The sequence below is a fragment of the Vidua chalybeata genome, chromosome 1 (assembly GCF_026979565.1).
Source record: "Vidua chalybeata isolate OUT-0048 chromosome 1, bVidCha1 merged haplotype, whole genome shotgun sequence".
Taxonomy (NCBI): Eukaryota; Metazoa; Chordata; class Aves; order Passeriformes; family Viduidae; genus Vidua; species Vidua chalybeata.
In genome coordinates this window covers 113078689-113102042 of record NC_071530.1, presented here as the reverse complement: position 1 = coordinate 113102042, position 23354 = coordinate 113078689, and the positions used below count along the sequence as shown (strand labels likewise).

The following is a 23354-nucleotide window of genomic DNA, read 5'->3' as shown; positions in this document are numbered from 1 at the left end:
CTCTGCTTCCTCCTCTGTAGGGTGCTAATACAAACCTCCAAAGTTTCAGCAGCCAAAAGGCAAGACATTAAAACAATACTCATGGGCAAGTTTAGGGTGAAAAATTTGCCTCTCCCAAAGATACTACTTAATTCCTAAGCCACGTGTTTTCTGAGTTCAGTCTACTTCATTAGTATCAAGTGTGGTATAGTATAGTCAAGTATAAATATAGTATTAGCATACTAGTATCAATCATTATTACATCAATCAACATTACATTTTTCTATATCCAGCACTTCTGAGCCAGGAAAGTACAAGCTATGCTCTTCTGCCTCATTCACCATCAGCAAAAACACCAGTAAATTCCAAAATCTTTATTGTTTCTGAGGGTTTGTGATATCCTACAAACCCGTAGGAACATCACTCAATTTTTGTCACTTAATCAGGCTTCCAGAAGTGGAGACTTAAAAGATTTGGGTTTGATTTATAAACTGGGCTTCCTTGTATGAAACTCCTCAATTGAGGATAATTACAGAACAACAAGAAATGTCATTTTATAAGCACACTCATTCTGTAAGTATCAATACATTCATCTGTCCTTTGACTTTTCCTTTTGGCCTTGCAAACATCCTGAGGTCATCCTAGCATTGATGCTATTTCTGCTTTTGCTAAATGATTTGCTTTAGTATTTCTAATGTAACTTTAGAGTAGTCCCTGTGGACATTGAAAATATTATAGTAATTTACTTATCTAAAGCATTTAGTGTGAAAGAGAATTGACAGGCATTTTTAGGAGCTGTAACTATAAAATATTTCCTCCAATATTGGAGAAGAAAATGCAGACATCTCATTTTTGTGTCTCAAGCAGTGTTTTCATTAGTATGTCTTAAGCTGTGTGTGCATGGTATTAATCTATCTTTTTATTAAACTATGTGAACCTTTATTTGCTCAGATGACTTTGGCATATGCAGGAACTTCATAGATATCTTTTCCTACCCTGAGAGCAGCTGTATTCACCAGGCTCACATTGGTGTCAATGTGACTTTCTCACAGCACACATAAGAAAGAGCTGTGATGTAAGAATGGCAGAGTCTGTCCCTTCCAGATTTGCCTCATATTATAATTAGCTGTGGTTTCCAGGTGAGTTCAGAGGTAATACCTATGGAGAAACATACCAGGCTTTTTTCGGGTTCTATAAACATCATGATTGTAGTCAGTGTTGTATCGGCCACTTTATTTAATTAACTGGGTTTTATTTCTAAAAAATCTACCACCAAATCCATCAGCTCTTAATTTTCACTCTTGGATGCTAGGTCAGAAAAAAAACTATTCATGATAAAACTATCCAATTACCAGAGGAAACACTAAATCATATTTCTGGGTCCCTCTTTATTTTCTGTTCACTATTGCATCACTTTCCATTTGCAGTGATTCTAAAAAGCATGTGGTCTCCGGACGATGCTGAGTCTATTTGCTTTCCTCTCTATTTATTTATTCTATTTTTTTGATCTAAAAACTTGCCAGGAAGTTTAACCCTCAAGTTGTCCCTGGTGATTCTGTCCCTAAGCACACCCTACCTCATAGACCAGAAAAAATGAGCTTGAAGGAGGCAGCTCCCTGTGCTGGCTGCAGCTGTTTTCTCCCCCAGCACCAAATGCTGTTGGCAGCCAATCACAGATGGAGCTAAAACCATCCTCAGCAATTTATGCCGCCACTTCCTCCAGATTTCTCACAAGAGAATTTCTGGACCAGAAATCATTCCTTTCTCGCCCAGACTTTTGATCCTGCATTGGAAATCAAATAAAGGTTTTCTGACCAGTGCTTCTTGCACAATTCTAGGTGCTTGAAACAGAAATTGGGAGGCCGTTACAGAGTGGTAGCAGTGGGGCTGGGCTGAGACCTCGCCTTTGAAAGGGTATCGGCTGCTCCATGTTTTCAGTGTCTTTGTGGGCTGCTCCACAAAGCAGCATTGCCATGTGTACCAGAGGGAGCTGCTTGCCTTGCCTCTCAAATGTAAAGTGGCATGTATTCAGTTTCCTAACAAAGAACCTACAGCCTAGAGATCTGTGATATTTAAGGAATGGCTTCTGGTTGAAATGCTTTTTGTTTGTTTGTTTATTTGTTTCACACCTCAGCTTTTATTTGGTTGTCCCAGCTTCCTGGAGTCTGACATTAACAGAGCAAAAGATTGTTTCTCCTTTTTTTTATTTATTCCTTTATAGATCTTGCTGTTGGCTCATGCTGCCAGTTTTCTGGCTTATTGGATTGTGGCTTCTGTCCTGTTTGAGGCTCTGAACGGAATAAATGGCACTGCAATCCTAAAGCTATATAATTTAGCACAAAAATGGCATATTGGGAGAGGGAAATAATTGTTTAAAGGACACAGTGTGAAAACCTGAAGTGATATGTCAGTTGCATACATCCCTGTTAAAACTTTGGACAAGAATTAAATCCAAAATATAAAATAGAGAATAACGTACTGCTAGGATCACTCAGCTGACCACAGACAAGGGTTAAACCCAAATAAAATCTTTATCTGATTTCTCTGCAGATTCACCCAGGCCTGAAAAGAGAGAAACCAAATGCCCCATCCCAGGATGTGATGGCACAGGGCACGTGACTGGGCTGTACCCTCACCACCGCAGTCTCTCAGGCTGTCCACATAAAGTTAGAGTGCCACTAGAAAGTGAGTATCATCACCCTGCAGCCTAGAATAACAACTGGCTCTGTCTCAGTATTGTGTGTGCTTATGCTGGAGAAGAATCCTCTTTTTTCTGCATGAGATAGCAGGATGAGACTGGGAAGGAAGCCATCGCACCTTTGCTCATAGTCACAGTCCTGCTTCCCACACTTGTGTAGCTCAAGTGCTCCTCAGCAGCATCTTTAAAAACAACAGCAGGCTCCTTAGGTAGCCTGGGAAGAACAAGGTCAGACAAACTATCCCCACACTGTCAGCAGACCTGCATGCTGTAGTGCCATGAATCTTCAAGCAGTTGCTCACTCACACCTTTGCTAAGGCACAGACATCACCTGCTTGTTCCGGAGCCGAGGACTCATTTGCCGCAGTCACACACGGAGGCTGCTGGTTCTCATTGCCAACAGATGAGAGGCCTGGGCATGCTTATGCAGAGATGTTTTTAGCATCCCCCTTACTGCTGAGCTCAAAAAGGTTATTTCCATCAGTACATCCCATCACTGGTCCGCAGCAGGTCTCTGTCTTGTGACAGAGTATCACACTAACCCTTTTATGCCCAGTCTAGCCTGAATTTCCCTGCTTATTTCTAACTGTGCTGCTCTGATTCTGATTACATTGGGGGTGTGTGTGGGTGTGTGTGTGGGTGTGTGGGTGTGTGTGTGTGTGTAATCCTGCAACATGATGCAATGAAATGCTGCATAATAAGCCAAAACTTAATGTGAAACTATCTGCTTAAACAACCTAGTTAGTCAGATTGTTCTTTGTGGTGGTATACATAACAACAAATTAAAAGGATATTTGCATTTTACCAAAATCCTCTTCCTAACTGTAGTTCTCCCCTTTTTTAAATCTGGTACTAAACTGTATTCATGGAAACATCTGCTGAATTAAGCAGGCTGCATTTGGAAGCACTTAGTAACATTAACTTCCTAAAAACTTAAAATTAACAACTCCTTGTTAATTATCACACTTCCAATTAGATGTGCTCTGTCCTGATGAAGAAAAAAAAAAAAAGTTACAATTTGGCTCCCGGCAGAACAAACCCACATGGAATGAACACTCAGCTTTCGTGAAATGCTGTGCCCCAAAGATGTATAACGTTTAACATGGATATATTTGTCAGTTTTAGTGAAGGTGATACGCATCCAAGGGCATAAGAAATGTACAGGCAAGAGGTTGTAATTGCTATTAAGAGTGTAAGCTGATGTTTGGGACTATTACTGATTGGTCCAAGGCAGTTTCAGCACAGCTCAGATGACCAGAAGGTGTAATGTTCAAAGGGACATACTCAAAATATCTGATAGAATGTATAAACAGCCTTCCTGTACTTGAGAGATTTCCTTCCCTGGGAAAAAGAAGGACTGCAGCTCCATGGAACATGGACTGTGTGGCTCAGGGCTCCTCTATCACCTGCCTTTTCCAGCGTTAGTGGTGTATAAGGGCTTCATGATTTAACATCTTTACTGACTTCCACTTATGTTCCTTTGAAGTCTGTATTAAGAATTTTGTGCATGTGGGAAGCCACACCACAGTAATATAGAAATAAACTGGTTTATGCTGGAGGCACCATGGCCAGTATGCTGTAGGTCCTTTGCCTCCCCTATTCTTTTGTGATAAAAATGTGAAAGAATTGAGAATCTGAGTTTAAAGAGGATATATTAATTTTTTAAAAGATATGTGTTTTTAACTGATGGACTTTATTATCAACTTTCTGTTTTTTAAATTTCTGTTTAGTTCTGGCCATGCATGAAAATGTTTTAAAGTGCCCCACCCCAGGATGCACTGGAAGAGGACATGTCAACAGCAATCGCAACACACACCGAAGGTAGATCAGAAAAATTCCTGTCCACTTAAAACCTAACACGTACTGGGAAGTAAATTGATAGGCACATCTTGGAATTAGATGCTATGTACTACACTGAAGAGTGTCTATGAACTGCAAGGGCAACCTGTATTATTTATAACCAAATAATTGTGTCTAATTCCATTACATAAAAAATGGCTGCAGCACAGAGGATGGCAAATTCCACTAGTATTTTTATAGACAAGATTTAAAGCTATAATTTCATCACAGTCCTTGCATTGAAAAATCATCATGTACAAGGGGAAGGAATGAAAAAATACATTATTATTGCTACAACTGGAAAACCCAATGGAAACCAAAACCAATTTATTTTGCACCACTACATGCTAGCCGTTGGCAGGAACTTCCAATCAGGGCACACTCCCTTTTAGCAAAACAGAAAATTTTAAGTGAACTATTTTAAAATCTGTTTAAAAACTCCACTTTTTACCCTCAAGAATACCATCTTCCTGCCTGGAACACGCCTATCTGTTTAACATGCTGCCTGTGGGGAGAAAGTAAAATTGAGAAAAGGCTTCCAGACGGGCAGCTGGGGAATCACAGCTGGACTGCAGGTGAGGCAGAGAAGCACTCCCTGTCTCCAGCAAGCCATTGCTGTCAGCACAGCTCTAGTACAGAAAGCACAGTACTGCTTTCTGCTGGAAGCAGTATATTCCATCATATTGCTTCTGGGAAAATATAATGTCAATCAAACCTGGGATATAAGAATTTCAAAACCAACTCTCTTTGTTGATCTGAATTTCTGTGAGATTTTGGGGTTTCTTGTTTTTTGATTGATTTGTTACTGCACCAAAATTAAGGTTTACCATACTCTTTTAATACTAAAATTAGTAAGTCAGTCTTTATCAGACATATGAAAAGCTTGTCTACAAGAATATATAAAGCACAAGCAGATATTTTTCCTTTGTTTTTCCTGTTTTAAATCCCTAGTCATTGTTGCAGCACATCAGCTGTATCATGAGCAACTCATGAATAGGATAAGAAAACATGTTCTAATCTAATAAAACAAACAGGAAAGTATAAGCTAGCACAACTCGAAATGATAAAATGTGTCCTTTAGTAACAGTCTCTCATATATCCTTGCATTTTTGTCCCAAATTCACTTTCCTTTTAATCAGCAGGAGGCTTATATGCATGGTTTAGCTGATAAAGTAAATGTCATTTGTCAAAAAATTTACTAGTGACTTGCCAGACACAAAACATCAAAGCTGAACTGTGGAAAACTCCTACATGATTCAGTTTCCAGATATATCACCTAAAACACAGATTTCACAGTTTTGCATTAAGGATAGAAAAACAGATGAATCTGGGCTATAGCAGCAGCAGTTCTCTTAAATGCACAGACCATCAAAGTCACTGGTTTCCACAGAAAAACAGCATGCATCTCCTTTGCACAATAATTAATTTCAATGTATTTTTTCTTGTTGTTTCTGTCCTTCACCTTTGCTTTTCAACAGCCTTTCTGGTTGTCCAATTGCTGCAGCTGAAAAGCTGGCAATGTCCCAGGAAAAGAACCAGCTCGAGTCTCCAAAAGCTGGGCAGTGCCATGATCAGACTCACAGGTAGGAGCCCTCACAAACCAGTTTCTCCAAACAGAAACTGGTACAAAAACAAACTCTTATTTATGCACAAACTCTGTTGACTGGTCCTCAGATATTTCACCCACTTCAGATTTCAGCTTCAGTGGTAACCGAGTTTTCCAAGATGAACCTCTGCAAAACTATCTATTCTCAAAATAAACCAGCATCTTTCTGTTGGTTCTTGTGTACGTGGCTGACATTAAAGACGAGAGGTGTATCTTTGGATAAGTAATCAAATAGATCCTGTTAAATCTTACTTCCAAACAAGTAACCTGATCAGAACAATTCATAGAATTTCTTTATTTTTAGTTTATTAGTTTAATTACTTTAATTTATATTTTATACAATGACATCAAAAAGGAGAAGCACTTTTTAGGGCAATTGTATTTTTGTCTGAGTTATATGGACCCTACAGACATGCATAATTTGCACATCATTGGCACCACGACCATTACAACCTATTATATTCAGGTCTATTTGGGGACACTTTAATTTGTGGATTATTGACATGATCAGCTCTAATGGTTCCTTCAGAGCCATTACAGAATATTATGTCCATGTGTCTGCCAACTGCCCGTGCCTTAACTCTACATATGAAAAGTCCTAAGGAAATTACTAAAGACAAGTAGTTACTGAACATTAACTAAATGGAATAACATATCATAAATCATTCGTTCCTCCCAAACAGCACAAGCAATTCTTTCAGATCATCTTATATTATATTTATACCATACTCATTCACAGTGAAGTGAGAACAATACTGATCCAGAAAAGCTAAAAGCTAGAAAAAAATCCAGACAAATTCTTAGGACTAAAGGAAGTGGCAATCTCACAGTAAGTCAGTAACTTCCTTGTAAGTAGCCCAAACTGCTATTAAAGAATACTACATTTTTTAATGTCTTAATTTTTTAGTTTGTGAAGTAGTCAAGGTACTTTTTGACTACTAGTCAGCCGCCATGTTTATGTTGTTTATTTCTTGCATACACCCACCAGTAAGTTTTGCATATGATAATAGCACACTTTTGGAATATGGAATGGAATATGCAATCATATCCTATTTTTCAACACAAGGTTATATAAAGACATTCTTGTCTTTCTCCTTCATTCTTTTCCTCTTCTCTGCAGGACAAATTTAGCAAAGCAGCCTGAGCTATCTCAGTTCAGTTACAGAACTTCACAGCCAGTCACTTCCTCCAGAGGAACCCTGGGGAAAGAACAGGAGAAGTTTGGGAAAGTCCCATTTGATTATGCCAGTTTTGATGCACAAGTCTTTGGCAAACGCACAACAGCACCTGTGTCACAAGGTCGAAAAACACCTCAGTTTCTTGAATGTAAGCTCAAAATTCAATTTTCTCTTGAAAAAGGGGCAAAATGTCAATGATTTTTTTTCCTTTTTGCTTGTTCTGCTTTCAAACTTCTAGAATTCTAAAAAGGTCTGTAGAAAACATTTTTAATCACTTGTGTCAAGAATGCTAAATAGAATTACTAATTTGCAAAATATCAAATTTTGAAACAATAAATGTCATCACTACAAAGTTTACTTTTTTGATGCTTCTTTTAAAAGTAGTTATCAGTGGAAAAGAGGAGTAAAGAGGAATTCTTCATGTTTTACCTGTTGCCTTCTTCCTTGATTAAATGGTGAAATCTTTATGGGATAGATGACAAGTCCCACGGAATGTGTCTCCACAAGGTGCAATGAACTGTTGTACAAAGAAATCCAAGTTAGGTTCCAAAAACACTTCAGGTACCATTTAGGTGAATCTATGCAGGTATTATTCCTGCTAGATGAGCATGTGCCTCAGCTACATTAATTCCAGGCCTGGGCTGAATTTGCTTTGGTACCTCATACTTCTGTACTAAATCATATGTGTAGTGCAGTCATATCCAATGCATCAAACTGTTATCAACATTCCTCTTCTTGCATCATTTACAGATTTACTGAGGTACTATGTACAAATGAGATACCACAGTGCAAACACTGAGAGTTTATTGCAGATGCTCTTCAGAATCTGCATGGGAAACATCAGCAAGGTTCTGCCATTGAATTGACCATTATAAAATATTCTTTAGTTTAAAGAAACAAATTATTCTGTTCCCATGAGGGAAATGGAAAAGAAATGTTTAATTCCACCAAGACTGGGTTCAGAAGAAAATAGATCCAGAACAATGTGAAAAAATTTTAAATTTTTAAATTTAAATTTAAAATTAAATTTTTAATGGACTTTTCTTTTGTTAATGACAAAAAGGAAAATAAAACAGGAAAACAAATTTTGTCCCACTTATTCCAACAAAGAAGAACATTCATAGTAAGGTGAACAGAAAAGCAAAAAATTTTGTTAATGAATAAATTCATATATAAGTTAATTATAATATAATATGCATCTAATACTATAAAATGTTATAAATGTTTTATATATTTATAAAATTTTGTATATTTTTATATTTATTTGTGTACACGTCTGAGTACACAAAAAACACACATATATGTTTGTAGGTTTTTGTGTGAATATATAAAAATACTCGATTTAAAATTGCAAATGAAAAGTAGATATTTATCTGACCTGGAAAATAGGCTTGCTTAAATGAGAGCAAATATATGCAAATATTGCCAGCTTCTTGGGTGGCAGATTTTCCAATTTTGTTTGTAAAATTGAATATTCCCTATTAGCTGTCTCTTTGCAGAGATGTATGTCTATTTCACAGGTTCATTTCAAGGAAAAAAATGATTGAAATGTTTTTATACAAATGCAAATGCATATATATGCAATTTATGTATGAAGTATATGAGAGCTGAAGTTTGCAGCCTGTTGTTCTTGCAAAGATTGCAATGTGCAGCTATTATTTTAATGGAAAGGTGAAAGTAAAAGAGCGGGTGAGTGATTTAACTCTTCAGGTATACAAAAGTTGGCAATAAGAAGCTGATGATGTAGTGATGGGTTCAGAGTCCTATGTAAATATGTAGCCAGACAAAAGCCCATCATTAGCCTTCTGCGGATTCTGCACTTGTAAGCTTTTTTTTTTTTTAACAAAACATACACCTGTTATAGCCTTGGGTGGTTTTTTTGTTGGTCGGTTGGTTGCTTATTTTCTTTTTTTTTTTTTTTTTCTTTTAGGATAGGTAATGAAAAATGCACTTTATGGTCTTTAAACACAATTTAAATTTCATTGTAGTAACTGTTAAAAATGCAGACTGTCTTGTTTGTGCTACAGTGCTGTGCTTACAGCAGGGTAGATAAATCCTTTTTAATTTTCACTAGAGAAAGGGAGGACTGAATCATGAGGCTTTCATGTATTGCTCTACTGAGATGCCTCTAGTGCTTAGAGAAATGGAATACAGCATTCAGCTACAGTCAAAGCACATAAACAAGCATTTCTTTCAGAGCATCCCAAGTTTGAGGGAGGATGAGTCCTCCTATGTCTTGTGTAGCTCTTAGCATTAGAAAGTACTCAGCCAAAGCTCTACATCCAAAGGGATCCAGAGCCTTGGGGCTCAGATCTTTAGGGAATGAGCAGATGGCCATATGCAGAAATGTTCTTGATGTATCTGGGTGTAGGCTGAGAAATTGGATTTTGCTTAGTTTATCTTTGTAGGACACTGTGAGGGCTGCAGACAAAAGAAGTGATTATTGCTTCTTTAGAGCTGAAATCATGGTGCTGTGTTCTCCCTGCAATAGTTTATGCCATCTCAAGCTCCAAAATCCAGAAGAGAGAGCAGAGTTCTCTCTAGCTGTTTTAGAGTAAATGCTGCTGATGAAGAAAAACAAAGAACTACTCACATCACTTTTGTCTGTGAAAGTGCTTTTCTGTTCACCTGTTAGTTCTTAATTTTCATCTGACCTCCCTGTAAACCAAGATCATATGTATGCTCATTATTTTTTTAATTAATTAAAGGATAGACTTAAATTTCTAAATATTTCCACAAAATACTTAGTGCTGAGTGTTCCTTACAGGTAATGCTTTTATCTGATTTCTCTGGTTCATTCAAGAGCCCGGTTTTGTTCTCCTTAGTCACATAAACAAAGCTATTTGAGTAACAGACTTATTCATCTAAGTAGAGTAAGCAGTGTTGTTTTAGCTAAGACTGGACAAGTCACTGTTGATTTTTTTTTTTTTTTTGCACAATAGAGTTCCAAGAGGAAGCCTTTGTAAGAGTACATTTACAATTGCATTTTTCCATTGGGGTGGTCAAATCATGAAGGATACCACACTAATGCTTGCTTAGTCTTTCCTTGGACATCATTGTTTTTAATGCCTGAGTTAAGGATAAGTAAAATATGAGTAAAAAATCTCAGAAGGTTTGTTGACAGATGTGTATTTCTCAAGGAAAAATTAAATTACTGTGTATCTGAAGCCATTTTTACTGTAAACCCTTACTGGCAATAGCAAATTTATTGTTTTAAATGTAATCTTTGAATATTTTTTTATGTATGAAATTGTAGTCTGAGAAGCGAAACTATTTAACGGGAAAAATTTCATACATGCAATTGCTAATCAAATCTCTCTTCAACAGCAAAGCATTTCTCAAATCCAGTGAAATTTTCTAATCGACTGCCTAGTGCTAGCGCCCACACACAGAGCCCTTGCCATGCCAACTCTTATAGCTACGGTCAATGTAGTGAAGACACCCACATAGCAGCAGCTGCTGCTATCCTGAACCTTTCCACCCGCTGCAGGGAAGCAGCAGAGATCCTCTCCAACAAACCACAGAGTCTGTCTGCCAAGGTAGGGTAGTCCAAGAACCTGGAGGGTGTGCTAGCTACTGAACTGTGCGAATAAACTGTCTTTCATGTTAGTGACTGCATTAAATCCCCCAAAAGGAGGCTTCTGTTTGCATGCTCTTTTGAAGAGAGGCAGAGGAAAAAAAAAAGCCAGTAACGCAGTGACCAGTTCTGATAAAACTAAATAAATAGCAGGAATTATGTTGTTAATTCTTTTCATAATTGAGCCCTAATTACAAGGGGGGAGTTTTCTGGGAGGAAAAAAGAAAAAGGTTATTTGAAATCTAACAACAATCTGTGGTGGATAATGAGTAAGATCTGTTTTAAAAGGGAACTTTTCTCCCTCTGAAACCTGCCATTAATGATCATTTTGGAGACTGACTTAAAAAAAATTATAAAAATCATATGATTAATCAAGGAAATATTTTGCTAGCAATGGAACAGAACTACCTATGGAATCTGTTGTGTTTGGAGCCCCTAACAGTTTGGCAAAGTGGAGAGGGGGGAATAACAACTGACTTTGGTAACATTCCCCTTTCTGCTGGCAAGAGTGGAGAATCAGGCCCACTGCGTTTGGAGATAGATAATTTGGGCAAGTCTGTCATAATGGAAAGCTGCCTAATTTTGTAGATGTTTGTGTGGCTTTCGTGTTTTGTTTTCTGCTCTGCATTTCCTCACAGATCTTTATGATTTACAAATGGTGCTGTGTGAGCTGTGAGCCTTATTTTCTGTGCCATTACATAGTATTATAATGCTGACGAAAATAAGCAAGATTTTCTTCTGATGACAGTGGCATGGGAGCACTGTTGTTTATTATTTACATTTAAATCACACATGTTCCACTGCAATGAAACTTTTGAAAGCTCTTTGTAGATAAGAGGGAGTCATTACAAGAATTTAAGGAGAAGTCATTGGGGAGTGAAAAGAGGTGCATTTGTCAAAACACAGCACAGCAGGTGTGCTTCTGCTGTGGGACTCTGACTCATGATGTTTGCTCTGAAAGACAGATGATCTGTTTTTCTGCAAGCAGGTGTCACTCCACCTTATCCCTCCGTTATCTGAACCTCACAAGACTCATTCTGGCTAGGTGTGTCTTCTACAGCTGTTGATCTACATTTTGGTTGAGGGTTTATTCACCACTGCTAGGAGGTTAGCCATTATTTTTTGAGTGGAACCATTACTTTTGCCACCAGCATAACACCTTGTTAGGTATTCTGAGCCTTGTGTCTTTGCAGAGTGGTATCCCCTACTTTGCTGCTTTTGATTTCTACTTGTGTGTGAAGTTTAGGACATTAAAATCAATGCTGGGAGCTGCCACAGGGTAAATTTTTTAAAGTGTCCACATGCATTCCCTGTAACTCATTATCTGTTCCAAAGACTGCTCATAGTACCTCTCCTAATGACAGATCTATCCTTGATGTCTGCTGCAAAAAACCTTCTTCCATCAGTCTTTAATAGAGACTTCTTCTAGTAGGGAAATGGAAACTGATGCCAATGGTTGGATTAAATTGCTGCAGCAGCCTTTGGCTGACCTCAGCAATAGACCTTTGTTGCCAGAGAAGAGCAGTAAAGGGACCAGGCATAACCCAAAGATTTTCTCCTATGTACCTGCTTCACAGTTGCCAAATCATGGAGAAGGACTGAATGGAAGTGAACATAACAGTAATGATACAGAGGGGCACTTGGGGCACATAGCTTACTCCTTTTTCACAGCCAGGAATCCAGCCTGAAAGAAAATCACCTGCCTACCTTGCTATTTGCCTGTTTCCACTTTTGCCAGACTTTCTGGAGGGCATACTGCTACAAAACATCTGACAGAAGAATCAGAATTAAATTCTGGCCAAAATACAGACAAGTAAGCCCCAAACAGATTTGGTATCCAAAAGTACACAAAACACATTTTTATTTGGTTTTGGATATTTATTACCTTGATCATACAGGATTCAAACCAAAAATTTGTGAAGTTAAGTTGCCAGAGTCTCCTCAATAAAGACACTTTCTAATTTTAAAATATGAAACAATAAAATACTATTTATCAGAGTTTCTGAATTATTTTGTGGCTAGTGGTGGCCACAAATGTAAATTAATTGCTAGAATATCTTACAAATTTTTAGATTATTAAAAAACCCCTCTTGAGACTTTATCTGTATTTGAACTCAAATAATGCAATGCATTACTACAGAGTTAAATATTTCCTTTTTCTACTTGACAGCACACACACTCAACACGTTTGAAAATAACTGTGTGGAGTGGCTGTGTTCAAAGCCCTACAGTATCAAGTGTCTCAGCCCTGCCCCTTGAAAAACCCTTTTATTCCTTTTTCTAAGAAAACTTGATTTGCATTGTCCATATTCTAGCAGATCAAATCTCCTGACTTGTAAAGGTGTTTGAGCATCAGGCAGCCTCACAGCAATCCAGTCCTTGGTTCTTTACAGATGGGAGGCTATGTGGTGGTAGAACAAGGATATGTGAGAGTGCAGAAGACCTTCCCAGGCTTGCTGGAAATATTTTGCCAGTAACACAATTGTCAGAAATGTAAAAATATTGTGCTTCTAAGTTTTAAAAGCAGAATTTAAAGTTCAAACATTTCAAGTAAGTGGCATTTTCTTGTATCTTCTCAAGGCATGCATATGTTGCCTTGCTTAAGTGGGGAAAACAACAAAATGCTTTTTAGCACAGATGTGTTCCCAAGTATCTCTTTTTCTTTTTGCCTCTTAAATTTTATTTCTTGACCCCCAAAGCATTGTCCCTCTCCTAGAAAGTCGGACGGTTTACCCTGAATATTCGTCACTTTCCTATATATACGGATAACATTTAAATGAAAAAAGTAAATGTATTTTATAACATAGTTCCAAATTTCGATAATTTAATGGATATTCAAATATGTATTTCTCATTCTCTACATATCAGTTCAAAAGGGAGAGTCCAAGACAACAAAATAGAAAGAGAAGTGTAGCAAGGATAGAGCAGTCACATTCTGCATTAACAGTACCACTGGTGAGAAAAACTTCCAAAGAGACCTTATGTTCAAGGTGATCTGACAAGTATCCCAAGTTTAAAAATAATAATTAAAAAAAATAAGCCATTAAAATAATACATTTATTTTGAAATGAGCAGTAAAATGAATCTTAAACCTTGTCTATGAATTATGTATCAGTTGCATACAAAATAGTAAGATCATCAGATACCTTGATGATACAGCTTTCAAAATAATTAATAGTACATTAATGTTGCACTGTCTGAGCCATTCAGCCTGGGACTGCAGTAAACTTTTCCCCTGAATATAACCTCAACCAGGCAATTCTCATGCAGCCTGTACCCCAAGCCAGTCTCCTGGTTGTATTTGATTTGCAGTTTATGTAGCTTCATTCAGCTCCCATAGAAGTCAGCAGAAAGGTTCCCCTAGGAGGCTTAGCCTGTAGTTTCTAGCTCTGTGTAAGAATCCACATCATCATAACTTCCAGGGATGTCCCCTGTTTACAGCTCTCACTACACATGTCTCAGTGAGGTAGCTGCAAGCAATAGTTTATCTGCATCCTCATCACTACGGCTTGCCAAACATTTTGTTGACTGTTTTGGTGTTTTTCCCACCTGTTTAGAAAAAATGGCATATGCACACTATGCCTTTAAATAAAACAACACAAAAAAATATAAAAATAAAATCACACTTGCTAAAAATGTTTAAAGTTTAAATTCCAGTTTTTGAACAAAATTGTGTCATCTCTCCATTCTTGGATACTGATGATGGTGAAAATTGCATCAATTATTTAAAAACTGTAGTTAGCACTCAGCATGTTTGTCAGGCAGTACTTTAATCCAAATACCTTAAAGCCTAAATACAAGATGAAAAGTCATCCAAGAGTATCACTAGGTACCATCCTGTAATACTGCTGCGCATATTGCTCTCTAAGTACATTCTTGGCTAGCTTTTTTTAATTTGTGAAATGCTCTGGGCTTAAATTGTGACTCCATTTTTGTCTCAGATGTTGTTGGGCTGTTACAAGTATTCTCATTTTGACACAAATTAAAATTTTAATTTTCTGCAGAAGTTCTCATTTGCTTAAATTTAGGTGTGAAGAATTGAGGACATGGTGCATGTGTTTTTGTTGGCTGGGAATAGAAAATATTTTACTCTTTCGAATGGACTTGTATTAAGAATATTATTCAGACACACACAAGATACGAGTCTCATTTACTCCCAGTACCAGAACTTAAGAGCTCTTTTGAGCTTTCCAAACCAGACTGAACTGCTGGGGGAATGCAAAATCATTGATCATGTTGTTCCTTTGGACTTGCTTAGCATTAAGTTCCGTGGCTGATGCCAACCAAAGAATACATGAATTCTCTTATATGTCATGACACAATGTCCCTGATGTCACAGGTTTGAAATAAGACACATGCAGACACATTAATTTACTCTTTCTGATCCAGCTGAGATAAAGCTTAACTTGTAATCATTACTGGAGACACACTTGAGAGTATTAAATGTTACGAGTGATCAGATGGACCAAAAGCATATGAAAAAATGGAGGAGAAATTTGACACAAAAAACTAGCATCCTTTATTGTCCTAGCTGTTGTAATTCAGTTCTAAGGACAGGACCTAATTAAGTACTAGAAAATATTCCCTAATATTTTTGTCATAAGATAAGGCTGAAAAAAAATTGACTTTATTGTACAAAGCAGTTGGAGAGTATACCAACCATTTTTTTGGTTTTGGTTTACATATTTATATTAGTCTTCATTTTTGGTAATAAATTACTGTTTGTACCTTATCTTTTCACTGAATAGCTACTGGAATAAAGAAAATGTGCTCCCGCCATTTTTCTTTCATTTTTTTCTGGAATCCCTTTACCACCTGCTTGTAAAACATGAGGTGGGGGGATTAGACTGTTACTTATGAGGTAGTAGGTAAGAAGTAACCTGAATTTAATTACAGTGTGTATCCTATCATGCTCATTGATTTTTCTTCATTGTTTCAGTGGATATTTTCCTGGTTTACACCAGTGTAAATATAGAAGTGAGTAAGATCAAAATCAGGCTGCAAAGATTTACACAGCTTAAAACAAACAGAAGTTAGGAAGTTAAAAGATACATTTTCATCTTTGTTTTGCTTACAGTTTTAAGGAATAATCAGAGCAGTTTACATTGTTTAGTAGCTGTATTTTAAATATGTCATGATAAATGCATAAATATAGGCCTGTTCACACATGCACTAGAGTCAACAGTAATAAGATCTTGCCTTCAGTGAGGAGAACATAGCCTTTACAAGCTTGAGCTAAGCATAGTAAGTGCCATTTTCTGTCAGCATTTCAGAGTACTGCTCTAACATTTTTTCCCATTTGCCATTTTTGTCTTTTTAGTTCCATTTAAAAATTGATGTAAAAATAAATGTGGTAAAGCAAGCAAAGGAGACATATTGAGAGGAGGGTGGGATCAGAGTAGGAATGTAAACTGGAGCAATAACTCTGACTTCCCTCTTTTTGCTCTGCCATTTGGAGTTTGCTAGGAAGGCACCAAAGCAATAGCTCTTTTATACCATTCTGAGTAAAAAGCCATGCTGTAAACCTGTGATCAGTTCTGCAGTGGGCAAAGGGGGGTATTTTTCCCATGACTTTATTTAATTGTTGTGTGCATCTGTGAACTCATTTAAATCCCATCTGCATGCTACTTCACAAACACACTACCCAGCCTTTCCTGGGAATTAGGTACGTGTTGGACAACCCAACTTCTACATGAATTTCAGGCAAGTGTTGAGAAAGCTTTAAACATTTGTGTTAGTAAATGTCCTGCTTACCAGTAAGAGCTCCTTTTGGAGGCTGTTGGTATCTGTTTCTCAGAGAGAATGATTTTCTGATATTATTCTACGTCAAGTTGCGTTAAGAAGGGAGCCTCGATTGTTTTTGGTCTTTCTTGTTGTTGCTGCTGCCTTCTGAGTAGTTGATATTTTGTCAGTAGAGAGAATCTGCACTATTTATGGGTTTTGCACTATAAAACTACTGCAGCCCAATCACATGGCTTCCTTTCCTAAGCCATCTGTCACAGAGGTCTGGAATTTTATGTGAATGTTGGTCGTGCAGACTTAACCCAAGTTTTTTTATTATGAAAAATTGTCAGCAACTACAATATTTAGCATTTTACTTTACATTGGTCATTAAACTTGATTACTGTAGCTCTGTTTCATTGCTATAGTTACATACCAATGACGAAGCCAAAAAACACTGGGGCAATCATGGCAGAGCTCTATTATCAGATCCTGGAGTGTGTGCTTGGCACTGATATAGTTAATATCTTGGATTTTTGTAACTAAGGTTTATTAATGCTGGTATAAAAATGTATTTGATATTATACAGATGGCATAAGATGTTGTGGTTACTAAGTTATTATCCAGGATAAGCTGCACTGTCAAATTCAGGGCTTAAAACTATCACAGGAGATTAAACTATTTACTAAAAAGGGGCAGAAAGATATAACAAAAGCGTCTTAGTATGAACATATTAGAAGTGTATTTACTTCCCATAAATATAATAAAACATCTCTCTCTTTAAGCTGTATGATTGAAAATGCGAACTTGGCTATGTGGGAGAAGCAAACATAGGAGCTGCTTGAGTTTCTGAACCAGGGGCAAGCAGATGGCTTGGTGGTGCTTCAGTCTAGGTGGGCATCTGCATCAGGCTCATGGATGCAAAAGGGAGCCATGCTGGCTGAGTGAAGAGAGGTTGTCAAGCCTTAAATCGTCATCTACCACCAATATTTTCCTTCTGATTCAGAAGATTTAATTAATCACATTTTACCTTTGAATTAGTCATCACTGGCAGTGGTAGAAGGCAAGGCTGCATTAAGGAAGCTTGCACCCCCAGTCCAGCCAGCGTGGCCATGTCACACTTCCAGCACAGGGGAAGAGCTCCCTGTTTCACCGCAACTCTTAAGATCCTCAAGCAAGGACAGGTTTCACTGCCCTATCTTTAGCAGTTGGATGGTCGACTAACCATCATGCCCCAGCAATATTTAATGTTCATAAAAAGAAAGGGGCTTCCCCTGCCAGTGTCTTTCTGAGGAAGAGGTCTAAGAAAGACAGACAGACTTACTTCTGGGCATACCTGACTCTTTTCTATTTACAACACAACACCTGGGTGATTCACTTAGACTATGAGTTTCCTATTATATTACTCAAGGTAGGAAATTCAGGTTTATACAGCAGTCTCCTACAGCTACACAGCACAGAACACATCTACCCCAAATTCCCAAGTGTTATCCAAGCTTTGTGGTGACACAAATTAAAAATAGGAGTGATGACAATGAGCAGTGTTAATTACAGAATTCTATGTATAGGTCTCTGACATTGCTGTTTATCTCCATAGTCCTTAAATATTTTCCACCTTATTCAGGAAAACACTGAACTAGACTACTGAGTAGTCCTCCAGAAGCCACGTTTCATCTTTTCCCTTACTTGCCCTCAGTAAATCTTGGCAATAGCAAGGACTAGTCTTATATTCATCCCTACATAGAAAATATGTCAATATGCAGCATAGCATATTAAGCATGAGGGCAAATGTGTTGTTGCTTACATTAGTAAATTGCACTTTTCAGCAGCTTTTTACCATTGCAAGAAGATGAGATTGTCCTCTTTTTCTGTGATCAAACAGGATAAGGCAGGACAGTGACGTTTCCTTCCTTTGTTCTTGTACAGCCAAGCAGTGTTTGCCCCTTTTTGTGAGCAGGAAAGCTTCTCCCAGACTGGAAATCGAGGCTGGGTCTCTCCCCAGCCTGCACATACCTCTGCAATTAGAGGCCACTCTTTGCTGTACTCCCCAGGAAGAAAAGGGTTTGTTAATTCAGGCAGAATATCTCCATGAGGGAGAACCTCCTCAAAATCCTCCTGTACCTCCCAGTTTAGTGGTCTCAGTGCACACCTGTGCCTTTGTGGCCTAGTGAAATGATGATAAAGGCAGTATGTTGTTTCAAGTGATGTAGAAAGTCCCAGTGAAAATTTCTCCTACTGTGCTACTTTTAGATGTATTTCTTTCCCCCTCCTTCTCCCCCACCATGATGCAGATGTTGTAATGTTTCCAGGGTGTGGGGGGAAGGGAGGATATGTAATAGTAATGCTGTTGATGACCTAAACAATGCATTAATGCTTTTAACTGTGAATTGGGGTCATAGTTCTCTGTAAGAGTGAAAAGATCAAGAAGATTTAAAGCTAAACTTTTTTTAAATAAAACTAGATTTAGGGTGTATAGGTTATGGTTTAGTGGCATCTTATTTAAATTCTACTTACTATGTTTAAGCTGAGATGCAGGGATACCATTACTGAAGCTACTCTTAAGTCTGCCTAAGAGTTGGACATTAACTGACATAAATCGAAAAGCTGGGTTTAGATTCAGATAATTTTAAATAAAAGCGTGCATTTATATTTATCCTTTAAAAGCACCACATGGTAATTTTACAGCCTTACCACGTCCATATCTAAACATGTCTTTATTTCCTGTTGCATGTCAGGGAGCTGAGATAGAAGTGGATGAAAATGGCACACTGGATTTGAGCATGAAAAAGAATCGAAGCCAAGACAAAGTTATGCCTCTCACTTCTTCCAGCACAGCACTTCCCACTCCTTCCTCTTCTCCTTTCAAAGCAAGTAGCATCCTCGTAAATGCAGCCTTCTACCAGGCACTTTGTGAACAGGAAGGCTGGGATACACCAATCAACTACAGCAAGACTCATGGCAGGAAAGAAGAAGAAAAAGAGGTATTTTTTCAATTTCTGAGTGACTTTTTCCCTTGCATGAGAGACCATATGATAGTCTTTAGGACCATCTAGTACAGTTTAAAGGGAATCAGTTCCCACAGGTAGAGTCTTGTGAACATTGATCTGGCTTTAATGGTTTCTTGGATGGGATATTTAAAAACCCCATTACTCACTTTGGAAAATCTTCCTTTCAGAGCCTACTTGTTAATGTCTGTAAGTCTCTAAGGTAAGGGAAACAAAGCTTACCATCATTAGAGTCTGCTTTTTAAATTTTGTTCCTAATGGCTCAGTCCTGTAACACAGACACCCGAATGGACTAGCAATCACCAGGGAAAAAAGGAAAAACAAAACAAAAATTACCCCAACAAATAAAATCAAACCAAGGCAGTTCTATCATGCTGAAAAAAAGACAATTTTTCCATACCAATTCTTTAGACTTCTAGATAACTTGCTACCTAAGCATTTAAACTAATAGTTAAAACCTTACCTGTAATTTTCTTTCACTGGAAAACTTTTTATTTTACATACTGCAAGAAATTTCTGCCACTGAGTCTTTGATCTCCAACTTGCAACTTCTGTGATCAATCTTCTAGAGTGTCACTTCCAAGTCAATAATTGTCTTTATTTTGGTTTTGTTTCTGTTTTTCATATCTGTTTATCCTGTCTTGAAAACAAGGCAGCATAGTCTACTATGGCCTTTCTTTCTTATTCTACTTTGCTGGCAAGCTCAATTTAATATTTTTGCTCTTGAACCTGACTTTCAGGATATGGACTGCTTTCATTTTTCTTGAATCAGGAAGGGACCACCAGCTCTTTAAAAGCCTAATTTACAGCTTTTAGAAACAAAATAAAGGTGTCCTGGTTGGAAGGTTTTATACTATTTACTCCTTGTTTGGTTTTATATATCTAATAATAGAATTTGATCATTATAATAATATGAAATTATCTTTTGTTCAAATATCAAATCTGACACTTCAAGAAGACACAGATGGAGTAAAGCTATTTACAATTGAGGTTAGACGATCCAGGCATCCAATTCAGAAACCACCTGGAATTAAAAGATAATTCAATTGCATGGGGAAAACAATCTATCAGCACTGAGTAGAGGGTTGCAATGTGTCCACTGAAGAAGCTTGCAGTTGGAGGCTGGGTTGTCTTGAACAATTTGCAGTCTCCTCTTTGGGGCTAATGATGGTCTTTATCTCACCAATGACAGAACAATCCGTGTCCCAGGGTTTTGGAGTGGGTTTGACCTGAAGCAGGAGGCTGAGGGCTCAGGCCCTTCCCCATTCATGCTGCATGATGAGCATGCACATCCAGCTTTGAGAGGACTGCCTGGCTGCTGGGATCAAGAGCTGTCACAGACTTGGCAAGGGACCTGTCGTGTCACTCCTCCTCCCTGCTGCCATCAACAGCTCAGCAAAAGAGCCAGGACAGGAGCACCTCCACATCCCCCCTAATCCATGCCTAACTTTCACAAGGCTAGGATGTGTGTCTGGGTGTTTTCCTGTCCCTTTCCAGCACAGGGAATTGGAGGCAAATAAACTACTCAACAGGACATAATGGTCCAATGCACTCAGACACTGGTGCCCCTTGCACTTGGTGCTTTGACACTACTCATTTTGTCCCTAATTGAGGATCTGGCCCCAGATCTCTGCTGTGAGATTTTGCTGTCCCAGGGAGCCTTGATACATCCAGTGATGACAGGGCCAGAGGCTCTGTTTTCAAAATCAAAGACTGGCAGTTATCCTTATGCAAAGAAAATGACTGATTATATCTATTTCTAATTCATTGTTATCTGGTTCATATGCACAACAGTTGCTTAATTTTGGTGGTAATTTCCAGAAAATATTGTCTCTCTCTCTCTTAGCAAAATAGCCTGTCCAGATGCCCCCTTAAAAGAAAAAAAATTCAAATTTGGAAAAAGCTCAAAATCTCTCCAAAAGGAAAGCACTGAGAAATAACTAGAGCTGTCAGTTAGTTCAACTGTCAGTTCTCCAAAGATTTCAGGGCTTAAAAATGTTAAAAGTGCCAGATGCTATTATCTGTTATTCATGTTACCATTATGTTCTGGTCTTTGCTGAAATCAATATAAACTTCCATCTGTACATTAATGGAGTATCATTGCTTGCTTTCTTTCAGTAGTGTGCATGCATGAATACACACATGCTCTTTGCAGGAAATAGTAGTGCTTGGACCAATTGGGCTGGTTCTGATTTTTCTTTTAGTCTGAAATTCTTTAGATTTTAATGGCATTTAACTATAAATCTATTCAAATGGAAAAGGAAAAATTATACATACAGTTGGGCTTGAAAAGCTATGACAACCATCAACCAACATACCAGAAAGAGAGAAGTGCTAAAGGTGTTTTCCCAAAGGATTATCTCTCCCTCTAAAGATAAATAGCTGGAGAAGCACACAAGCCAAGATATGATGCTCTGCTTTTAGTCTTAAGTGCAGAGGATCAAAAAGTGATTGTTCTTTATTTCTGACCTTCTGTGTTTTGGACAGATGTAATCCCTTTTGGGCCACATGTAGTGATGTAAGGTTCTAGAAAAGCAGAGTTTCAGTATTCCTTTGCCTACATTTCCTTTGCACTATCCTGATTTTGCAGCTTCTACACATATGAAGATTTTATGTTCCTTGAATAACACCGAGTGTCCCTCAAGGAACTAAGGAAATTACTAAAGGTGACTAAAGAAGTCACCTATTTAAATGTCTATATATCTCCCTTACTCCTGTAAAATATCCTAGGGGGAAAAAAATTGTATAAAATTGTTGTTGTTTCTGTATGTATGTGTGTGTATAGCTTTAGTTTAAAAAAAATTAGAAATCTTAATAGCTCAATTCAGGAAATTCACCATTAAGATTTGAAAACAATCTACTTATTTAAAGATAGAAAATGAAAATACTGCAATTCTAAACCCTCTAATATCAGTTATACTGGTGGCTATAGGTGTACTTCTGTCAGTCTTCACCATGAAATTTCTTTTTATTAAATTACTCAGTGAAACGAAGCTGTGAACGGCAATACTGTAGCGTTTTGTCAAACCTTGGATATACATAATTCTCCATCAGTCTGCTCTGTGCAGCAGGTATCAGACAATGACATGATGAATAACTCACACACACACACACACACACACAAAGTTTCTGGTCCATCACCAGCAAAAGATCAGGATAGCTTTCATTTAAAGAACACAAGTCACACAAATGAAAATATTAACTGAGCCTGCAGCACAAACAGTTATGGCAATTCTGGTGTGCTGCAGGTGCATCCTGAGGTACATGACCCAGATCAGGATCACAGTGGAGTGCTAGAAGGTCCTTTTCACCACCCCATACTCCAGGCTGCTCTCAGAAGAAGTGGAAGAGGCTGATGTATGCCTGGTTTAGATGCATAGGATACAGGCAAGGCATGCTTTTAATTTTTAGGAACACACATCAGTTCAGTGGTGCAGATGTAGCCCAGCAGAGTTAGTTGTTAGACAGGAAACTGATAAACCACCCTTCTTTAACCTCAATTAAATTAAATAGAAACCATTTTACCTGTGTTTTTCGAAGTTATTTTGACATCTGATCCCTTCTAGATGGCAATAGGGGGTTAGCATTTTTTATGTTTTTTTATGTTTTTATCAAAAGCTCCTTGGGGAGCTTTTAATTTTACAGTAACTTGTACCAGTGATCCCTGTTTGTGTTTGTAAGAAAGGTAGGTCAGAACTTGTGGATAGAAGTAGTCAGGAATTCAGATACCCATGGCAAAATCACCCCTATA

General features: G+C 37.8%; 1 protein-coding gene across 4 annotated transcripts in view; it reads left to right on the top strand.

Annotated features, from left to right (window-relative positions):
* ST18 (ST18 C2H2C-type zinc finger transcription factor) overlaps positions 1 to 23354 on the top strand; it is a 50931-nt gene that overhangs the window by 5585 nt on the left and 21992 nt on the right. For 2 of the 4 annotated variants that reach the window (XM_053943762.1, XM_053943771.1), the window contains 6 exons: positions 2530 to 2664; positions 4408 to 4498; positions 5995 to 6099; positions 7243 to 7448; positions 10628 to 10839; positions 19334 to 19579. In XM_053943762.1, the coding sequence (XP_053799737.1) occupies positions 2530 to 2664; positions 4408 to 4498; positions 5995 to 6099; positions 7243 to 7448; positions 10628 to 10839; positions 19334 to 19579 (995 nt within the window). The remainder of the gene's footprint in view (positions 1 to 2529; positions 2665 to 4407; positions 4499 to 5994; positions 6100 to 7242; positions 7449 to 10627; positions 10840 to 19333; positions 19580 to 23354) is intronic. The other 2 variants (XM_053943788.1, XM_053943778.1) reach the window with 1 other exon arrangement.